General features: G+C 39.9%; 1 protein-coding gene across 1 annotated transcript in view; it reads right to left on the bottom strand.

Annotated features, from left to right (window-relative positions):
• ANK3 (ankyrin 3) overlaps positions 1-20,958 on the bottom strand; it is a 354,985-nt gene that overhangs the window by 158,993 nt on the left and 175,034 nt on the right. Inside the window, exons 10-17 of the mRNA XM_021712923.1 lie at positions 19,888-19,986; positions 12,949-13,146; positions 11,021-11,119; positions 7,069-7,167; positions 6,047-6,145; positions 2,376-2,573; positions 610-708; positions 242-340 (exon numbers count right to left, since the gene is read on the bottom strand). Coding sequence (XP_021568598.1) covers positions 242-340; positions 610-708; positions 2,376-2,573; positions 6,047-6,145; positions 7,069-7,167; positions 11,021-11,119; positions 12,949-13,146; positions 19,888-19,986 — 990 coding nt within the window. The remainder of the gene's footprint in view (positions 1-241; positions 341-609; positions 709-2,375; positions 2,574-6,046; positions 6,146-7,068; positions 7,168-11,020; positions 11,120-12,948; positions 13,147-19,887; positions 19,987-20,958) is intronic.

Below are 20,958 nucleotides of genomic sequence, written 5' to 3'. Positions count from 1 at the left end.
TCCCCAGGCTCCAGGGTGTCCTGGATTGTCAAAGAACATCAATCGGCAAGCAAATATTTACTGAGCAGCTACCACAACAGTTGACTAAACAGCTGAAGGCACAGATTTCCTAAGGCACCTCTATTTCTGTGACTTTTTAGTGGGGCCTAAACTAGGAGGGAGCGAAGAGGAAGGAAAGCGGATATACACACAGAGACTATCAACCTGGCCAGACAGTCTCAGGCTGTGGAGTCATAGGTACCTTTGCGGCCGCGTGAGGTGACGCTCCTTGGTCCAAAAGCAGAAGGGCCACTTTCTGATTATCGTAATGTGCAGCTACATGCAGTGGGGTTAGCCCGCTCTGAAAACACGTGCAGAAACAACAACCAGTGTCAAAGGTGTCTTATTATCAGAGGCCTAGATTGAGGAAATGGGATTAGGTTGGATATGACACAGAGTGCAGTTCACATTTCAGTTTCCACAATATTTGGACCCCAGCATTCACCTCCTATTTCCCAAGTGTTCTTCGTCCTAGCAGGACTTAAAAATTTAGTTATAATTTGGGTGGCTGTGGGTGAATATTAGCAAGTGCATGTTTTGTTAACATGGATGTGGCCTGTGGCCTCCTACCTTCCCAGCAGCATCTGGGGATGCACTTTTCTGTAGCAGGAGATTGGCTACTTCGAGCTTCCCATATTTTGCTGCCACGTGCAGTGGAGTAAATCCTTTCTGGAAAAAGAAACATGAAAATAATGAACAATAAAAATAACATAAGGGTGTTGCTTGTCTGGAACTGATGAATTATTCTACTGATGAGGAGCAGTTAAAGACCAAGAAGACCAAGAAGACTCAGCTAAGAGTCAAAGAGTTGGCTTATCAACAGGGATGCGCAGAACATACCGGTATATCTAATCTTTCTCCCTCTGCTGCCTGAGCTATGACATGTCATGAATTCTGACACTAAACAGGTATCTCACCAGGATGAAGCTTGGTCTGGGGCCTATTCTGGGGCTGCTGTGGAGTTTTATATTGTGGGAAGAATAAGCTTTAGAGTCCCCGATCCAATCTGGAGGGCATGGAAAAATCCAGGGCATGTCTAGACCTCTTGTAATCTGGACACTTTTTCCTCTTTCCTCCCTTTTCCCTACTTCCCCATGCTACACAAATCCTTACGCATGCTCCAGTCTTCAGGAGGAAGAGTCAGAAATTCTTTCACCTTTGCCACTATAGGCAAACTGATAAAGACATGGTTCTAGAATAACATCTATTCTTTAAGTGAACTGAATAAGACATGTGGACAAATATGCAAGAATTGGATGCTGAGAGCTGAGTGGCTGTTCTCCTGGGTACCCACCTCCTACAAGGATCTGGGTACCAACATGCACCAACCAGCATGTGCCATTAGGGAGGGTCTCAAGAATGAGTCAGGGATTGGTGGGTCATCAACCCATCTGACCTTATGAGACACACAGCAAACGAAAGGCAATGGGCAATTGGTGTGGTGACATGCTTGGGACACCCAAGACCTCATCACCCATTGTTCTATTTCACATGTTAAGTGAGAGCCAGGAACTTGCATCTCAGTTCTGCTAAAAAGTCCAAAGAACCACAGGGGGTGAAGCTTGAGGTAGTCATCATTTATTCAGATAGTCTTCTTCTGTAGTTATCTTCTGTATTGATTACACATTAATCTTTCTTATCTACATCCAAATAAAAGAGTACAATACCCCAGCTACTGGCTATTAGCTTTTTAATATATGCCACATGCCAATTCACCTAGCAACCATACTTGCTAAGTTTATGTTAGTATCACAAGAAAAATGAGCTCTAAAGTTTTAGCATTCTGCACATGCGGAGAAATGGTGTACTAGGGTATTACTCTAAGATATCATAGTTGAGGTTTTAAAAATCAAACATAAGTTAGAAATGACAACATTAATGACCAAAAAAAAAAAAACCAAAAAACAAACAAAGACAAACACGAAACAACCCAAGAAAAAGTCACTTTCTGATGTGAAAGTATTATAAAAGCACTGACCAACTGAGCTGTGTGATACTGTAGTTTGTATATTTGGCCTTAACTAGAGAAATCTGTAGCTGTGTTTTTAAACTACCACTTAAGTTCATCAAATAACTTGCAAGAAATCTCTGACTCTAGTTATCAATAAGGTTTCATTAAAAGATAATGTACCAAAAATCTCAAGATTAAAAAAAAATCAACCCCAAACATAACACTCTTCCCTTCTGCACCTTAGGTCCTTGCTGGCCATTTTAATCACTATCCCAGGATCCCAAGGATAGATGCTGCTTGTTGTATAGCTTCTATACCTTTTACTGCGCTCTAAGGATAATGTATTTTGGTGTACACAACAGAACTTCGAGACTGACTTTCATACCTTTGTTGTTATAGATAAAGATGCTCCATGGTCCAAAAGAAATGCAGCGACATCCTCATGCCCCTCTCGGGCTGAAAGGTGAAGCGGGGTGTACCCAGAAGTCGTGGCCGCATTTGGAGATGCTCCCTGCTGTAACAGCTGTTGTACTATATCTGCCTTCCCCAGTCGGGCTGAAATGTGGAGCGGGGTTTGGTCATCCTAAACAGCAAGGTAGAAATGCAAGGCTGATGAGCTGAGAAAACATTAGTGCCATTATGAAAAATCCAGGGAACATTAGCTGCTTGATGTCAGAGGCATATTCAACTCTTTGATTCAATGCTAAAAAGAATCATATTTATCATTTTTTTAAGGTTCAAAAGTATGACTATGGATGCTCCTCAAATACCCTTGGAGTGACTTATTAGTATGACAACTGTGAAGGGCAGTTCTATCTAGAAATTATTCCCACCACTGCTACCTGCCATAAAGAATCAATTTTAAATCTCTAATGACTCCTTTGTTGGGCGATAAGGAAATGTATCCTAGTAAAACTCATATACTTGGGAGGGATATTATATCTTCAGCAGTTATTACGCACTCACATGGAATGAATTATTTTATCGATTCTGCCTTCCCATAGTCAAAAGCAGAGGGAGCAGAGGGCCATATAGGGTGCAAAGTCCTTGTGCAAAGTCTCTCAGTCCAAAGGGCCAATGGGGGCTGGTACCCTCGGCTTACCAAGCTGTATATCCTGATATGGGTTGCATCTGCCTAGAGTGGAGAGCCACCTTATTATAATTCGCCCAAAGGCATGAGCTACTCACCAAGTTCTGTAGTCTTAAGGTCTTATCCCCAAGTAGGAGGGGCACCTTTTCCTAATTTGCCCAAAGATCCCCTATGGAAGTTCTCTAAATAGACATGCTGTATGGGAATTGTGATATGGTTCAGGTAAATACTTAAGTGGGGAGGTTAGAGAGAAGAGGCTGGGATACAAGACGTCATTCTGGAAGAGTAAATAAAATGCATCAATGTCAAAGGAAGAGGGGCTATGTAACCAGTAAGAAGCATCGGAGGAGTTGGAGGAGATGTCATGAGAGAGAAGAGAGTACTGAAAATAGAAAAAGACAGGTGACAATGAAAGTCTCTTATACCTCTACTACAGCCATCACCACCGACAACATATATTAAACGCCTCGTATGTCTCAGGCTCTATTTGAAGTACTCTACCTATATTAGTCCAGTCATCCTTACAACAATTCTATGAATTGCAACAATCATTAACCCCATTTTTCATATGAGAATTCTGGAAAAGGAAAATGCGGCACAGAGATGTTAATTAACTTGCCTCCTGTTACAACAGCTACTAAATGATATACCAAGATTCAAATCCAGGTAGCGTGGCTGAGGAGGTCAGGCTCCTAACCATTATGCATACTCTCTCTCTCTCTCTCTCTTGTTTTTGAGAAAGCAGGATTTATTGAGAGGACAGAAAAGCTCCCACAGTGGGAGGGGACCTGAAGGGGTTGCCCCGTACTATTTCTTAAATAAAATGATAAGTAGAATCCTTAATTTCAGGGTGTGAGTGAAATCACTCCCTAGATATGATGTCTGGTATGTAACTAACAACCCTTTTAAACATGAGGCTTCTTGTAATCTGTAGTAAATTCCATCCTCTTTTATCCATTCTATTTAACTAGGTTAGGGCTTCCCCAAGTTAGATAAGGGGTCAGCAAACTACAATGCAGGGGCCAAATCCAGCTGCTGACAATATTTGTAAATATAATTTTATTGGAACACAGTCATGCCCCTTTGTTTATGGACAGCCTATCACTGCTTTCATGATGGCTGCTTTGTGCCACAATGGCAGAGCTGAGTATCTGTGACATAGACAGTCTACTATAAAACCTAAAATATTTACTATTAGACCCTTTACAGAAAAACTTTGCTGATTTCTGTTTCTGGATCCTGCATAAAGTCCACTGAACACTTGAGGCTGTGGCCTGCTGCCTAGGACATCAAAACCTCTGTACTCGTCTGTAGATTTTATGCTTACAAAGACCCTGTTGCTTGTTCGAACACCAGTATGTTTATACTAGTTGCTTTACTAGTTTGTACTGTGTTTGTATTAGTTACTTTAATTATACAATGAAGCGAAATTTTAACAGTAAAATATAAATATGAAAGGAAGGGCTTTACTTTTCTCTTGTTATAATAAGTTGAGACCTTTGGAGCCTTGTTAGAAGTTGACAGAAACCAATCATGGTCAAATTAAATATGGGTGAGACAGCTGAATACACTGGGGGAAAATTATAAAAGTCTAGAAATATTTTGTGCTCAGATTGCTTCACAAACATCTTGTTTTCTCTCCACATAATCGAACACTGTAGACCCTGCAAATAAATGGCAAATAAATGTACATTTATTGTAGGTTTCAATTAAATGGTTAAGGTATTTATATGTTTATTTATGATTCTGGAGGTAGTCTCTGGGCATCCAAACTCAACTCTGACAGGAAAAACCTTGACGCAGCTCTGATCTGAGCCTCAGGGTCTATGGTTTCATAACTTGTATAGAAATAAAAAAATTCGTCAGGTGTAGTGGCTCACGCTTTTAATCCCAGCACTTTGAGAGGCTGAGGTGAGAGGATTGCCTGAGCCCAGGGGTTCAGCCTGGGCAACATGGCAAGACCTCATTTCTATGTAAATCAAAAAAATTAGCCAGGCATGGTGGAGCACACCTGTAGTGCCAGCTACTTGGAAGGCTGAAGCAGAAAGATCACTTGAACCTAGCAGGTCAAGAAGGCTGCAGTGGCCATGAGCATGCCACTGCACTCCAGCCTGGATGGCAGATGGAGAATCTGACCCCCCCAAAAAAAGGAAATAAAAGAATTCCCTTTTTCCTTTTGTGGCTGTGATAGCTCATATATTAGTCTGCCAAAAGAACTCAATAACGTTTCCAAGTTGTGTTTATTCTAGAAGCTTTGTTCATAAGTCCATCTCCACGGAGTACAAAGAACTCTGGTCTAAGTCTAGAACCAGTTCTTAATCTTTTTAGGGACTAACAATGTACTAAGGATAATTTCTGGCATAAGTTCTCATTCTATTTGATACTTGAATGAACCAATATGGAGGGAAAGGACTTTTTACAATGTTACTTGGGTAGAGACTTTTGTCACTGGAGGTTGTCCACTATTTAAAAAAAAATTTTTTTTTAGTTGGAGTCTCACTCCATTGGTCAGGCTGGAGGGCAGTGACACACTCGGAGTCACCCCAGCATCGACAAGCTGGGCTCAGACGAACCTTCTGCCTCAGCCTTTCAAGTAGCTGGAAATATAGGTATGCACTACCACACCCAGCTAATTTTGTTGTTATTGTTGTTAAGCAGGATTTACTGAGAGGACAGAAAAGCTCCCACAGTGGGAAGGGACCCGAGGGGGTTACCTATTTTTTTTTATTTATTATAGAGACGAGGTCTCGCCAAGTTGTCCAGGCTGGTCTCAAACCCCTGGGCTCGGGCAATCCTCTCACCTTGGCCTCTCAAAGTGCTGGGATTACAGGCTTGAGTCATTGCGCCCAGCCTGTTCACTATTTTTAAAAAATGTTCTCAAAACACAGCATGTATATGTTTTAAGGTTTCATGAAAATCAAAGGGTTTTTCCTTAATAGCAAATGATTCTCAAGTGTTGCACATACCTTAGCTTTAGCTTCGACCTGAGCTCCGTCTTGAACCAGATATCGTACAACTTCAGCTTGGCCAGATCGAGCGGCCATGTGCAATGCCGTTTCTCCTCTCTGGGGAAAAAGAGCCAAAGTAAATTAACTGTAGCTCTGGAGAAGAGTGGCATGTTTCATTTGGCATAAAGCTTATGATGGACATTTTTTAAAATAAAAAATAGTCCCAAGCTCTTGCTTATTGAAAAGATAGGAAATCAAATATATAAGATCAGGTCACAGGAACCTGATCCATGAGGCAAGGACTTTGATGTACCCCAAGGAAGTCTAGTCACCCACAGAACCAGATGTGTTGCTCGGTTACCTGTGATATGGCCTCACTGGGAAGAGTCCCACACCTTCTTTGAGGGGGGACCCTGCTACAGGTGACTGTAGATTGCTGCTATAACTGTGCGGGGTGTCAGCTCCGTCATGCCACATCTTTTCAAAAGAAGTGGCAGTTGGGATATTTCTATAAATTTTTTCATTCTTAAATGTTGATCATAAAATCAGAATTAAAAACAAAACACTACACAGGCCACAAAAACATACCCAAGGGCCAGACTTGTCTTTCTCTACAGTTGGTTTGCATACGAACTGCTTTACCTGAATAGATAACAAGATCCCAGTTTTTGGGCAGTTTCCCAAGGAGGCATTTTCTTTGCCACTGGACGACCCCCACCATGATCTTATCAAATAGACTTTAATTCAGATTACTTATTGATTTATTTAATTAAAAATGAAGACAATATAAGAAACAGATACACTGAAATGTAAAAAATAATAAAAATCAAACACGTTCGCATGGGAAGCCCACTTTTAAATTGCTTTTATAAATTGAGGCTTGCTCTAGAGACCACCTACTTCCATAGGACACATAAAGACAGATTATACGTAAACTTGCTATTGTGTTTACTGTTAAGATTGCTTAGTAGCTTAGTAAGTATCTTAGTTAAGTTCTCAGGTACTTACAATTGGACCATCTTTGTTAAAAGAGAACTTACCACGTTGGTGGTATTTGGTGAAGCTCCATGATGCATTAGTTGTGATACAATATTTACATGCCCCATGAAGGCAGCAACATGGATTGGTGTAAGGCCCGACTAAGGAAAAGAAGGAAATGTTGGTTTGTTGACTTATACAAAGAGTTTGTCTGTGAGCCTACCTGTTATTCTAAACCAATTTAGTGATTTAATTAGAAGATATCAGGACATTCAACATTATGTCACAGATGCTACAAGGCAAATATCTCAACACATAATCATTTCCCTAAAGCAAATTCTACGGTTATGAAAAACCACTTCATATCTATTAAAGAAGAAAGAGGATTCATTTCATTTTGAAACTACTTTTGATGGAGAGAAAAAAAACGGAGAGAGAAATAGCTTGAAGGTATTTTTTCTTTGCTATGAAAACTTCCTTATTCATATGAGTAGATGAAGGGGGGCTCCCAAAATACAAAATTATTTTTTAGAAGGTTGTACAGGCTTCCCCTGCTAGGCAAGTGTCCCAGGAGCCTATCGGCATTGATATACCAGCTAGCATTGTTGTGAGGGGCTTTGTTTGACTTCAGTGAATTTTTTTTGGAGATTCTTTTAATGTGTTTGCCCATTTCATGACAGGCGATTTACGAGCGTACCTGCCCACGCCATGCTGAGCATTTTGACCAAAGCAGCATGACCCCTGTGCCCCTTCTTTCCTATTCACCCGAACTTGCCCCAAGCGACTTTTTTTGGTTTCCCTAGATGAAAAAAATCCTCAAAGGGAAATGTTTTGCCAATGTGGGTTCCATGCCAAAACCTGTGCAACTCCAGCAGCAGAAGCACTAAAAGGCATCAAAATTGAAGTGTCCCAAAACTGTTTTGAGCAGTGGAAAAAAAATGTTTCGATAGGTATATTGCATCAACAGAGAGTACGCTGAAGGTGATTGAAGTTTAAACATATAAGTACACAAGTTTTTAAATACATAAATTCCAGGTTTTTGGGTCCTCCACTCTCACGTGCGCATGTGTGTGTGTGTGTGTGTGTGTGTGTGTGTGTAGGGGGGCAAAGTGATTTCATACACATTAATAAAAAGTCAACTTTCATTTCAGATCCTATTCTGGGCTTTAAAAAGGATTCTCAGATATTCAGAATAAACTGCTTTTATTATACTTCATAGAGCAGTTACTAACACAAAGCCATTCTGACATAAATAAGGAAATCAGCATTAATGGTTTCAGCCATTTAGTTTAACTTTATGAGTATTATAAAGTAAGGCAGCGTAATTAAGGTAAATATTACAATGGCCACTAGACTAGACTTTAATTTTTATATTCACATCATATCCTACACTCACACAAACACTAATACTTTACTGACTTCAGCAACTCTGTGTTTCATTAAATTTGAGTTTTGAGAAACAGCAACCCTTTACAAAAACACACAAGTGGTGTTGTATAGGCTTTCTCAACCTCAGCACATTTGACATTTTGAACCAGATAATTCTTCATTGTGGGAAGCTGTTGTATACATTGCAAACTGTTTAGTAGGATCCCTGGCCTTTCTAGACACTGGAAGTACCATACGCTTGTGGCAACTAAAAATACCTCCAGACATTGCCAACTTAGGGGACAAAACTATACCCATTAGAGAAACAGTAAGTTACAAGATTTTATGTAAGTTATAATATGCAGACACACACATCCCAGAATGCAATTCGGCATAAAGCAGAATTTATTTATTCCAGGGTATTTTATATTGAATATGCCTATGATTGTGAGATTTAAGTGAATAAATACAAAAGAGGATCAAAGTCTCAAAAATAATCTTGTTAAAGATTGCAATATACTTGTGCTTTTTATATGAAATAATTCCATTTGAAAGTTTTCAGAATTTAATTCAGCTTACCACATGAACAGTATAACTTAATAAAAAATTTTTGATGTGTCTAGAAAAAAGTAACCTTTTTTTTTAGAGGAAGAGAAAGATAATTAACCTCAACAGACATTTGAGAAATGTCAAAATATATATGAAGGGTATTCTGTATAATAAATGTGAGATAAAAGACAGATGAGGAATAATTCTGGCTGCCCAGACTTCAAATAGTGAGAAGAGTTGAGGAAAATGAGAATTTTGTTATGCTTTGACACCTTTTTCTACCAGCAGGGGGAGTGGTTAGAACTCGCACAAGGCAAAGTCTTGGTGTGAACTGCCCTTTAAAGCTCTTAGGGGACACACAGCTGGCGTGGAGCCTTCTCATCTCTGGCTGACACCTGTAGACATTTATTCAAACATCAGCCAAAACTCTACCTTTATTTCAGCTGATCTTTAAAAAGGGCTCCCATGTACTGAGAATAAACTAACTATTTTATACTTAAAATAGCAGATTGCCTTAAGTCTGGTAAGACAGCAAACTTGAATTGATATTGTCAATGATTTAACATTTTAAAAATTGTAAGTATTACAAATCAAGGCAAATACTCCATTTACAGATAGGGAACTGAAGTCAAGCAATAATCACTATACTAGGTTTTAATTTTTATGTTTGCTTTAAATCCTGTAGTTAAACATCAGGCCTTCACCAAAACTTTCCTGAATGGTCTACTAGTTATGGTCCAGGCACTGCAGGTATATAAAGACCAGGAAGACTCAGTGTGCCTTCAAAGAGCCTGTGGCTTTTGAGTGAGAAGCTGAGTCATAAGTCAGACAGCTGGATAACTGCTTTCATAGAAATACACACAGGATGTGGTGACAGTCCCTAGAAGGATCACCTAGTCTGGGCCAGGGAACAAGGGGAGGTTTCCCAGAGAAGGTGGCCCAGATATGGTCACAAAGTGCAAAGTGAGTGTGATGCACGGAGGTGCAGACATATGGATGTGAACAAAAGGGTTTCCAGTCTAGGGACGTGCCAGGGGCTGGAATTCACAGAGCCCAGAGTGCAGGGATGTAGTGGGGGTGAGTGGGGGAGGTGTGACCAGTCTGAAGGGGAGATGTCAGGCTTGGTTTGTTTTGTAGAAGGCTCTTTGGCATCATTCCTCTGTGTTCTGAGTTGGTTTACATAAAAGAAACCTAAAACTAATGCTTTACTAACTTCAGCAACTCTGTGTTTTGGTAATTTTGAGTTTGGAGATACAGCAATCCTTACTTTTCAAAAACACACAAGTGGTGTTATGCAGGCTTTCTCAGCCTCGGCACATTTGACATTTTGAACCAGACAATTCTTCGTTGTGGGAGGCTGTTCTGTACACTGCAAACTGTTTAGTAGTATCCCTGACCTTTCTTACTAGACACTGGAAGTACTACACAATTGTGACAACTAAAAGCACCTCCAGACATTGCCAAATGCTCCTTGGGGGAACAAAACTGTACCTATTAGAGAAGAAGTAAGTTACAGGATTTTTTTTTTGAGTTGGAGTCTCAATCTGTCGCCCAGACTGGAGTGCCGTGGCCACTCCCGGCCACCGCAGCCTCGACCTGCTGGGCTCCGGCGATCCTTCTGCCTCAGCCTTCCAAGTAGCCGGAACTACAGGCATGTGCTACCACACCCGGCTGATTTTTTGATTTATTGTAGAGATGAGGTCTCGCTGCCCAGGGGGGTCATGAACTCGCGAGCTCAGGCAATCCACTCACCTCAGCCTCCCAAAGGTGCGGGATTATAGGCTGAGCCACTGAGCCCAGCTAGTTACAGGATTCTATGTAGATTACAATTTCTATGATGATGCCACTCACCCCGAGGGTGTGTTCTGGCTTACATTTCGAGTCATGGTGATGCATTGGCACCCACCTGTTCACTGACATTCTTGTCTGCTCTTCCTAAGGATGGGCAGCCCTTTTGGTGAAGTATTCAGAATGTAGTTTACGGTCATGACATACAAACAAAACTAGCTGGTCCCTGGAGACGGCACTGGGCTCTGACTGCTAAGACTACATCTGCTCTCAGCACCTCAGAAACCCCAGAAATCTTACTCCTCTCACCTCGGTTACAGCCTGGATGGATGCACCGTGTTTCAGAAGGAGTTCCATCACTTTAATTCGATTCTTCTTGCAGGCAATATGAAGAGGGGTAAAGCCATTCTGCAAGGGACAGATACACACACCTGCTTGACTACATTCTATTTAAATCAAGTTTCACTGTGCGTGGTAAAATATGTTTGCTAAAATGATGTGCTATAAAGACTCTGAAACGAACAGATACTGAGAGGTTAAACAGAATGTCGATTCTTTTCTGGAAGCAGAGATTATTTAGCTGTTCCTAGGAACCCAAGACGCCCTGGTAATCGTGGACAGGAAGTACATTTTTGTCACAATCTCCTGCTTAGCTAAAGCAAACATGGTCACATATTTCTTTAGATTATTTTATTTTGGAATTCACTCTTCAAAATCACATATCCCTCCTCTACCTTACTTCAAACACAGATTAAAAACAGCTGGGCCCAAACATTTGTCCTCACAGTCCAGCTTTACCAATGCCTATTCTGACTTCTCTCCTGTGTTTTACGCCTCTAAAACATTTTCATTTCTCGCCCAGCTTTTCAATTCAAACAAGTGCTTGCTTTAAGGAAGCAGAAATGTAAACAATTTATACTTGAATAATTTGCTTTAATATTTAATCTATTAAATGGACCTGGCTTTTTAACAAATTACCTACCAAAACCAAAACTTCCTGCCCGATAATTAAGAATGTGGTGCATATTTCAGCAGCCAATGGCGATTATGAAATATGAGGGTCCATCAGAAAAGTTTAGGCCAAACACCACAGGTGTTTTCATGGAGGTTCCTGAGATCATTTGGCTGCAGTCCATCTCAGGATGACTGGCTACAATTGCCATATGTTGTGAAATCTTCAGAGTCAGAGGAAAATGAGAGCTGAGAGTGGGAGCCCACACCCTGTTTTAGGACTTTTTTTTTTTTCTTGTATGGAAAAATGAGTCACGACTACTAATTTCTTTTCCTCCCATCTCAGAATTCAAAGACATGTTTGACACCCGGGGCGGGTCAACAACTCTCGAAATGTTGCTCTGGTAAAAGTTTTTAGAATTACAGTGGTCATGGAGCCGTCTGGGGTCTGGAGAGTTCTTCTTTCATCTTTCCTTCCTGCCCATGGAGCACCAGAGGTACTATGGGTTCGTCTAGACAGGGGACCACACCCTTTGGAAAGGAGCAGAGACCCTCTCTAAAAGGGCTGATTGGATGACAGCCTTTAACCTCAAAATTGTTCGTAAACTCACATTTTCCTTAAAATTTGGTGACTTATTTTTTCCTAAACATGGGTACGTATTCTGAAATAAATTTAAAGAGCTTACTAAGTTGGGACCATTTATTTTTCCAAAGACGAAAAAACACTATCTTGCTGAAAATAACTGAAGTATTGTATCGCTAAGGGTTAAAATAGCAAATGATTTTAGGAGTTAAGGCTATAAACTGGATGAAAATTTTGACTGGCAAAGGGGCACAGATTACAGGTAATACTGCATTAACATATAAGGTTAGCATAAAATGTTAGCTTGCCAATTCCTAGACCTCTTATGTTCAAAATAAAGTGTTTTTTAAAAAAATCATTTTGCCTCATGATATCAGATCTTGGAAAAACTTTAAATTTGCAGAATTATAATTTTACCTATAATAAGAGGAAGTTGACCAACCACCTCTGTCTTTTTATAATTGTACAGTCTTTGGGTTCATTTATATAAGAGAATCACTAGTGTGACCATATAAAGATTAATGATGTTAGAGTCACCAGCCTTTTTCAGGTCAAAAACATGAGATCTTATAGATATCCCAGAAGAATATTTGAAAAAATTGACAAGAAGTACATTTTCTTTAACTAGCACCATTCATTTTTTACTTTCTCAGAAGCAATCCCTTCCCATGAGCAGGGAGCACATGCTGGCTGGGTCACTCACCAGGGCTTTGGCATTGGGGTTAGCTTTCTTATCCAAGAGAACCTTGGCGACTTTGTAATGGCCACAGTGGGCAGCCACGTGTAGGGCAGTCAGGTAGTCATTGGTGACATCGTCCACGGGCACATTGTGCTGGAGGAGAAGTTGGACGCAGTTTAAATGGTCCCCTTGTGTGGCCATGTGCAGTGGCGACAATCCATTCTGGAACACATAGGGAAACCCGAGTGCATTATTTTACTTCTTAAATGCAAATGTGCAGAACACACAATAAAGCATAAATATACACAGATTAAAAAAAAAAAGCCCCAAAAAACCCTAGTTCTTTACCTGAAAGTACCTTCTATTTTTACAAGGTTTTGACAACTACAGCTAAATTTAAAACCGGTCCTCCCACTTCTTGTGTCAATCAGTAGCAAATTGTCAAGGATAATTCCTTTGCCTGGTTTAAAAGTAGTGTGAATTGCACTAAGGACTGTGGATTGCACCAAGGACCATAATTTAAATGAATATGATTTCTTAATATTGAAGACTGAAAGAAAAAAAGAAATAAAGGTAAGAACAGATTGGTATTCATTTGACTGGTATTTATTTTGTTCTCACAGGTTACTAAAGCTAAATAGCGAATATTATATTTATTTTATTTTATATATTTTTTTATTTTTATTTTTATTTTTATTTTTTTTTTGAGTTGGAGTCTCACTCTGTCGCCCAGACTGGACAGGAGCCCAGCCTCGACCTGCTGGGCTCCGGCGATCCTTCCACCTCAGCCTTCCAAGTAGCCGGAATTACAGGCACGCGCTACCACGCCCGGCTAATTTTTTTTGATTTTATTGTAGAGATGAGGTCTCGCTGCCCAGGAGGGTCTCGAACCCGCTGGCTCAGGCAATCCACTCACCTCAGCCTCACAAAGGCGTGGGATTACAGACTGAGCCACTGAGCCTGGCTTTTTTTAATTTAATTTAATTTTATATTTTTAAAAGGTCTCAATATAACAATTGAGAAAGGAAAACTTTTCCCTTTTCTATCAGCCTGGCGCCCTCGTGTGTTTATGATGAGGAAAGGCAAGGTACTGACAAACTAACTGATGCTTAACTAGTTGGTTAAAATCAACTGGGTTCAATAACAGTTAATCATGCACACCAAGAATGACTTGAAAATTTATTTAACGAGCTGAGAGAAGAAACAATTAGGGTCAAAGCTAAATAAAACCTTGTAAAAGGTTTGAATGACACTGGCATTGCCAGTAAAGGCAAAACAAGGTATGAAGATGCCAATCTTTTCAAGCACGCTTCCTTTAAATATGAAGGCAAAGGCAGAAAACCTTGGAAACTTCTAGAGAACCCAATTATCAAAAGAATCTTTGTTAATTATTGTAACATAATTTAGCATCTTTTGGAAAAAAGTGATTTGACAGCAAATTCAGTTTCTAAAAAAGTTGTCATCAATGAATTTTGACAGTAATGACATATCAAATATGCACTGATAAACCAAGTGTTTCTGAATCTCTGAGCCAAGTTTTTTACCCCAAATTTATCAATGAGTGACATAAAGAAGGAGTTCAAGATAAGAAAAAATAACATAAGCTCTCTGCTAACCATGCAGGGCATTATTCACTCACTGTTACTGTGTTCTTGAAGGTAAGAGGTTCATGGTTACAAATTGTCCATAGCCCAGCCCTGTATATACAGAAAGTACTAAAACAATTTATGTAAAGTTAAAGACCTCATACACCGTTGATCCATCAGGACATTTTTGCCTAAAAAATTCCTCCCAACCAAAGTAGACACTAAGGTGCAAAAGGTAGGAACATTTCCCATTTGAGACACTGCCACCCACGAGCATATGCGCTAGTTTATTCCTGCCAAAACATTCCTTTGCTTTATGTTTTGATATAGTCTTAGAGGAAAACATGAAATTAATTAAAAAAATCTGAAAGAACAAGTGACTTAGTGGAGAGTGGAAAAATGGGAGGCAATGTCAATAATAGGAAGGAATTCTCTAGCATACAAAACGATGCATGGGTGAGAAACTTGAAGGTCATGGCGGAAGGACAAAAAAAGGAAAGAAAAGATCATCTGTGCTATGGAAAGAGGCGGTATTACATATGGTGCCTGCAAATATGGATCCAATGTGATGGACTTTTTTTTTTAGCTCAGTAAGATGAAAGTCTTGAATAACTGGACAGATGGCCTTGAAGCTAGGAAAGCATTCATTCACTTAATATTTATCCAACAACTATTTACTGAAGGCATACTATGTGCTAGGCATGAATCTAGATAATGCTAGTGCAGTAGCACTGCACAAGGAAAAATCCTTGCTTCTATTTTGCTGAAAAGAGCCAGGCAGCAAGCAAATAAACAAGCAGATAATTTCAAGATGGTGTTAAAAGTTCTAAAGAAAATAAAATATGGTCAGATGACTCTGACTTAAGGGAGTGGTGTGGTTGCGAGGGGTGCATAGTCAGAAAAGGCTTTATCTGAGGCAAAGACATTTGAGATAAAGAATGTATGGAGACCTTAGAGATCTGGGACAAATTGAGGGAACTCAAACCAAGCAAACAGGTAATGAGAACAAACTTCATGCAATCCAGGAAGCAAAAGAAGACTGGTTGGTTAGAAGATGATAAGGCACAAAACAAGAGGAAGTAAGGAAGAGAGGTGGTCAGAAACTAGTAAGTAGTTTATTCTCATTGCAGAGGGAGACTTCTGATTAAACATGCCACATATGTGTACAGTACGTCCCCTAGATACAAACCTTCAAGTTACAAATTTTAACAATGTACATGAGTGTTTTGAATGTATTATTTTTCTCCATCAGGTGTCAGAATAGCCTGTTAAATACATAAACTACTATATAGCCAATTGTGTTAGTTGGGTACTCAGGCTAACTCTGTTGGACTTGCAACAAATGAACTTATGAATACACTCTCAGAACCAAACTTTTTCATGTGTTGGGGACCTCCTGTATTTATCCTTCCTCTCCCAAAATTCCATCAAAAAGCAGTAAAGGAAGTTAAAGGGTAAGATCCACAAGGGCACACACATGTTGTCTCTTTACCATTCTCACATACACAGCGGGGAAGGAAACAAAAACAAATGAAAGATGTCTACAAGTTTTGGAACAGAAATGGAAAATTTGAGTGTGGTAGCTCATTTAGCAAAAGAAAAGGGCTGAAACCCAAGTGTCTGTGGAGGAGTGTAATCAGTGGTATGCTGACAAATGTTTAACAAACAACTCCTTAAAAAAAAGAAAACCCCAATGTGTACCATTTGCCAATTTCTATGGTGCAAAGACCCCCACTAAGGCCAATTTCAAACTGTCAATATGATGATATTGAACATGGAACTAGGAAGAGATGGTCACAATCAGCTTTAATGAGTCGATACATTCTGGCCCCAGGAGACTGCTGGGTACAATAAAGACAAGCTGATTCATCTCTTAAATCTCAAAAAAGTCGGGGATGTGGAAACACAGTACCTTGTAAGATAAGATGAGACCTGGGACTGAAAGCAGGATTGGTTAAAACCTTTCAGATCTCCACACCCTAAACAACCCAGCAAAGCCAGATGACTGCCCCCTTTCTTCTTGCAGGAAACACTTCAGTCTCTGGGGAAAGTGAACCAGAGAGATTCAGACCCAGGGGTCCAGCAGAATAGATGGCAGTGGTAAAGATCTGGACTGAGAACAGGCAATCATAGAAAAAGGAAGGACAATATAAGTGATAGGGATATGGTCTCTGGAGTTAGACTGCCTGGATTCAAATCCTTATTCTGACACTAGCTGAGATATTTTAAGAAAGCTAATATGAGGAGGGACCCCCCAGAACCCAAAATTATCTTTTTGAGGGTGGGCCCCCTGTAGTACAGGTTTCCCTGCTAGGTTAGTGTTCTAGGACCCATCAGCATCAGTGTTCCAGCAGCTAACATTGTTGTGAGAGGCTGCATTCAGTTTCAGTGAATTTTTATTGGAGATTCTTTTAGTGCATTTGCCCATTTCTTGATGAGTGATTTACGAGTGCACCTGCCCAAACTGCACTGAATGTTCAGCAGTTTTTTGACCCAAAACGGTCTTGCCTCCATGCTCCACCCTCTTTATTCACCCAGTCTTGCCCTGAGCAACGTTTTCTGTGTCCCCAGATGAAAAAAGTCTTCAGACCGAGTTCAGTGGCTCAGTCTGTAATCCCACGCTTTGGAAGGCAGAGATGAGTGAATTGCTTGAGCTCGCGGGTTTGAGACCCGCCTGGGCAACTTGGCGAGACCTCATCTCTACAATAAATCAAAAAATGAGCCGGGCGTGGTAGCGCGCACCTGTAGTTCCAGCTACTTGGAAGGCTGAGGCAGAAGGATCACTGGAGCCCAGCAGGTCGAGGCTGCACTCCAGTCTGGGTGACAGAGTGAGACTTCAACTCAAAAAAAAAAAGAAAAGAAAAGAAAAAAGTCTTCAAAGGGAAACATTTTGCCCATGTGGAAGAGGTGAAACAAAAAACAGAAGAAGCACTAAAAGGCATCAAAATTGACAAGCTCAAAAACCATTTTGAGCAGTGGAAAAAGCATCCCAATAAGTGTTTTGCAAAAAACGGAGAGTACTTTGCAGGTGACTGAAGTTTAAACATGTAAGAATAAATACAAAATAAGTTTTCTTTTGGTTCCTCTCTTATATATCTCTTTGGAGTTATTTGAGAGGGGAACCAAAGTTATTTGTGAGGATTAAATGAGTTATGATATGTAGTAATCACTATGTAATATTAGTTATCATTATTATAATTCAAATATACATAGAGAACAAGAAGCATAAAAGTCATTTTTCCTTTCTCTTCCTCAGAATGCATTCACACAGGTGTGCACCGTAAAGGTTGGTGGATTTGTGTCTCAAAAAACTGAACTTCCGCAATGAAAAGAGCATCTCATTTTGACATAAAAGGACCCCTCTGACCCACTGTCCCCGATCACCAGCTCTGCCTAGAAGGAGAGCCAGAACCCAGACTTTAAAGAGTATAGATCTTTTAGTCTTTATTAACCCAACAAGCAATCATTTCTGAGTTATGAAAATTTCATGGAGTGAAATCAAGTAGTATGTGTTCCTGAAACAAAACAAAATCTACACACACAAAGGTCAAGTACAGGCATTTGAGTGAATCCTCTAACATAAAAGTTAAAGAAAAGAAAACAAAGCGAAAAAGGAAATCTGAGGAAGTAGGGACACATGGGAAGCAGAACAAAATTAGTTATCACCAACATTCTCAGAATCCATGAAACAAGAACAGGATGCTTTAAGACAAGAAGCTATCAGAGAACAAGAAAATGTTCTTGAGAACTAAAAACCTAGGCAAAAAGATAAAAAAAACTTTCCTAGAAAATATCAAAGTGACAATGAAATGAACAATAAGAGAAAAAAGATGAGCAACTAGTTGATTTTTAACAACCTCTATATTGCTTTGATAAAATGAAAATCAATTTTAAAGAGAACAGTGGAAATTAATTGGAGGGTTTTTAAACAGGAGACTGACATAATTTGGTTGACAGTCTATATTTTCACACTGCAAAGTGGGAACTGGACTGTAAAGAAACAAGAAGGCAAATGGGAACCATTAGGAAGCTACTACAATGGTTCAGTGAGAGATAATGTGGTTCAGAAGGCACCAGTAAGGGGAGAGAAGAAGGTAGATATGGGGTAGGTAAAAGGAAAAGAACAAATAGAATGGTCAAGATGAGAAACACTCAAAAGGCCAAGATGCCATCATAGAAAATGAAAACTTGTGACTGCTTAATTCTGTTGAATACCTCCAATGGCTCACCTATCTAAACCCTGCATTTCAAGTGAATGATGGAATTGTTCAGACTACCTTGACCCTATCCAGTCTCCTAAATTTGTTGAGGAAACACTGAGCAGAGGTCAAACAGGAATAACATGTGTTTTTGTTGTTTTGGTAATGCCTAGAAATTAAGGCTTTTAATAGCTTAAGATAGTTTCCAAAAATCACTGGTCTAATTAATACAAATAGTAGTGACAATGGGGTTGTCTGTAAGCCTTAAAATTTGTTTGCAAATATTTTCTTTTTCAAATAGTGCCACATGGCTTCACCAGTTTAAAAAAAAATTAAAAGATATTTCGTAAAACACTAATTTTTTAAGGCAATCACCATGTGTTTCTTTCAGATATGTCAACATTCACAAAGGTCCAATCAAGGTACAGTCTTCCCTATATTTCCAGTTTTTATTATAAGTGATATCCCGCGCCTCTTTAATAGCCTATGAACTCTTGAAAAATAAGCAGAAAGCATGGAGAAGGAGAGCCAGAACCCAGACTTTTTTTTTGTTTTGTTTTGAGTTAGAGTCTCACCCGGTCACCCAGACTGGAATGCAGTGGCCGCTCCTGGCCACCGCAGCCTCGACCTGCTGGGCTCCGGCGATCCTTCTGCCTCAGCCTTCCGAGTAACCGGAATTACAGGCATGCGCTACCACGCCTGGCTGATTTTTTGATTTATTGTAGAGATGAGGTCTCGCTGCCCAGGCGGGTCTCGAACCCGCGGGCACAGGCAATCCACTCACCTCAGCCTCCCAAAGGCGCGGGATTACAGGCTGAGCCACCGAGCCCGGCTAGAACCCAGACTTTAAAGAGTATAGATCTTTTAGTCTTTATTAACCCAACAAGCAATCATTTTTGAGCTATGAAAATTTTATGGAGTGAAATCAAGCAGTATGTGTTCCTGAAACAAAACAAAATTCACACACACAAAAATCACTTTGTGGTACAGAGCATTCCATATCAAGACTTTATAAACCCAAATTTATTTTGAGGTTCTTCAAAGATTTGGTGAATACAGCTACTCTAATTGCTAAATGGAAACTATCCATTTTCTATGTGATTCAAAAGGCTGGGTCATAAAATCAGCAAAGGAATTCAGAGGTAAACAGAGTCTAATATCCAGAAACCTGAAATTACCTTGGTTTTTGAAAGAATGGGGGCAGCTCGATCAAGCAACATTTCCACCACCTGCTCATGGCCACTTCGTGCCCCACAGTGCAGTGGTGTCAGACCATCCTGTGGAACAAAGGCAACAAAGTCAATAAGATTTGATGATGAATTCTACAAATGCACTATAGTTTTTTCTTCAGAATCTAGCATGGCATCCAACATGCTATGGATCAGTGGACTTCCAACATTTGCTCATATATTTTGTAAAATAATTTTATATTTTTAAGTTAGGAACTACATTTTTGAATAAGTTAAAGTAGGTTCAAAGTAGGTGCTTTCCCACACAATCATATACTGACATTTAAATAGATAACTGTTACACCACTTTTTTGAATACCCAGTGGAATCTGACTCCTATAAGTAATCTTAATCTCACCATTTAAAAAACATACAAATAAACTTTTTTTTTTTTTTTTGGGTTGGAGTCTCACTGTCGCCCAAACTGGAGTGCAGTGGCCGCTCCCGGCCACCGCAGCCTTGACCTGCTGGGGCTCCGGCGATCCTTCCGCCTCATCCTTCCAAGTAGCTGGAACTACAGGCGCATGCTACCATGCCTGGCTAATTTTTTGATTTATTACAGAGATGAAGTCTCGCCTGCCCTGGCGGGTCTCGAACCCACGGGCTCAGGCAATCCACTCACCTCAGCCTCCCAAAGGTGCGGGATTATAGGCTGGGCCACCGAGCCCGGCTCAAATAAACTTTTAAAATAACAATTTGTAACAGAAATTTTACAGTGGTCCTTTTTCCTCCTGCATTTCTATTTCCATTCCATTTCCCCTACATAATTGTATCTTAGTGTAATGTAATTTTATGCTTGAGTGGTTTTTTTATTGCTTGCCACATATTTCTCTGCCACAGAGTTGTGTAAGTTTAAATTTAAGAAAGATTTAAAGATTTCCTGAGAACCTCTAAATATAAAAATTAATTCTGAAATTATCATTATAATTATTTTAACATAACTGATCAAAACTGCAAAAATAAGCCGGGCTTGGTGGCTCAGCCTGTAATCCCGTGCCTTTGGGAGGCTGAGGTGAGTGG

The sequence above is a fragment of the Carlito syrichta genome, unplaced genomic scaffold (assembly GCF_000164805.1).
Source record: "Carlito syrichta isolate Samal-C Ts95f unplaced genomic scaffold, Tarsius_syrichta-2.0.1 Scaffold303726, whole genome shotgun sequence".
In the NCBI taxonomy this organism is placed as follows: Eukaryota; Metazoa; Chordata; class Mammalia; order Primates; family Tarsiidae; genus Carlito; species Carlito syrichta.
The sequence above is the reverse complement of the archived record's forward strand: the minus strand, read 5'-3'. Positions and strand labels throughout refer to the sequence as shown.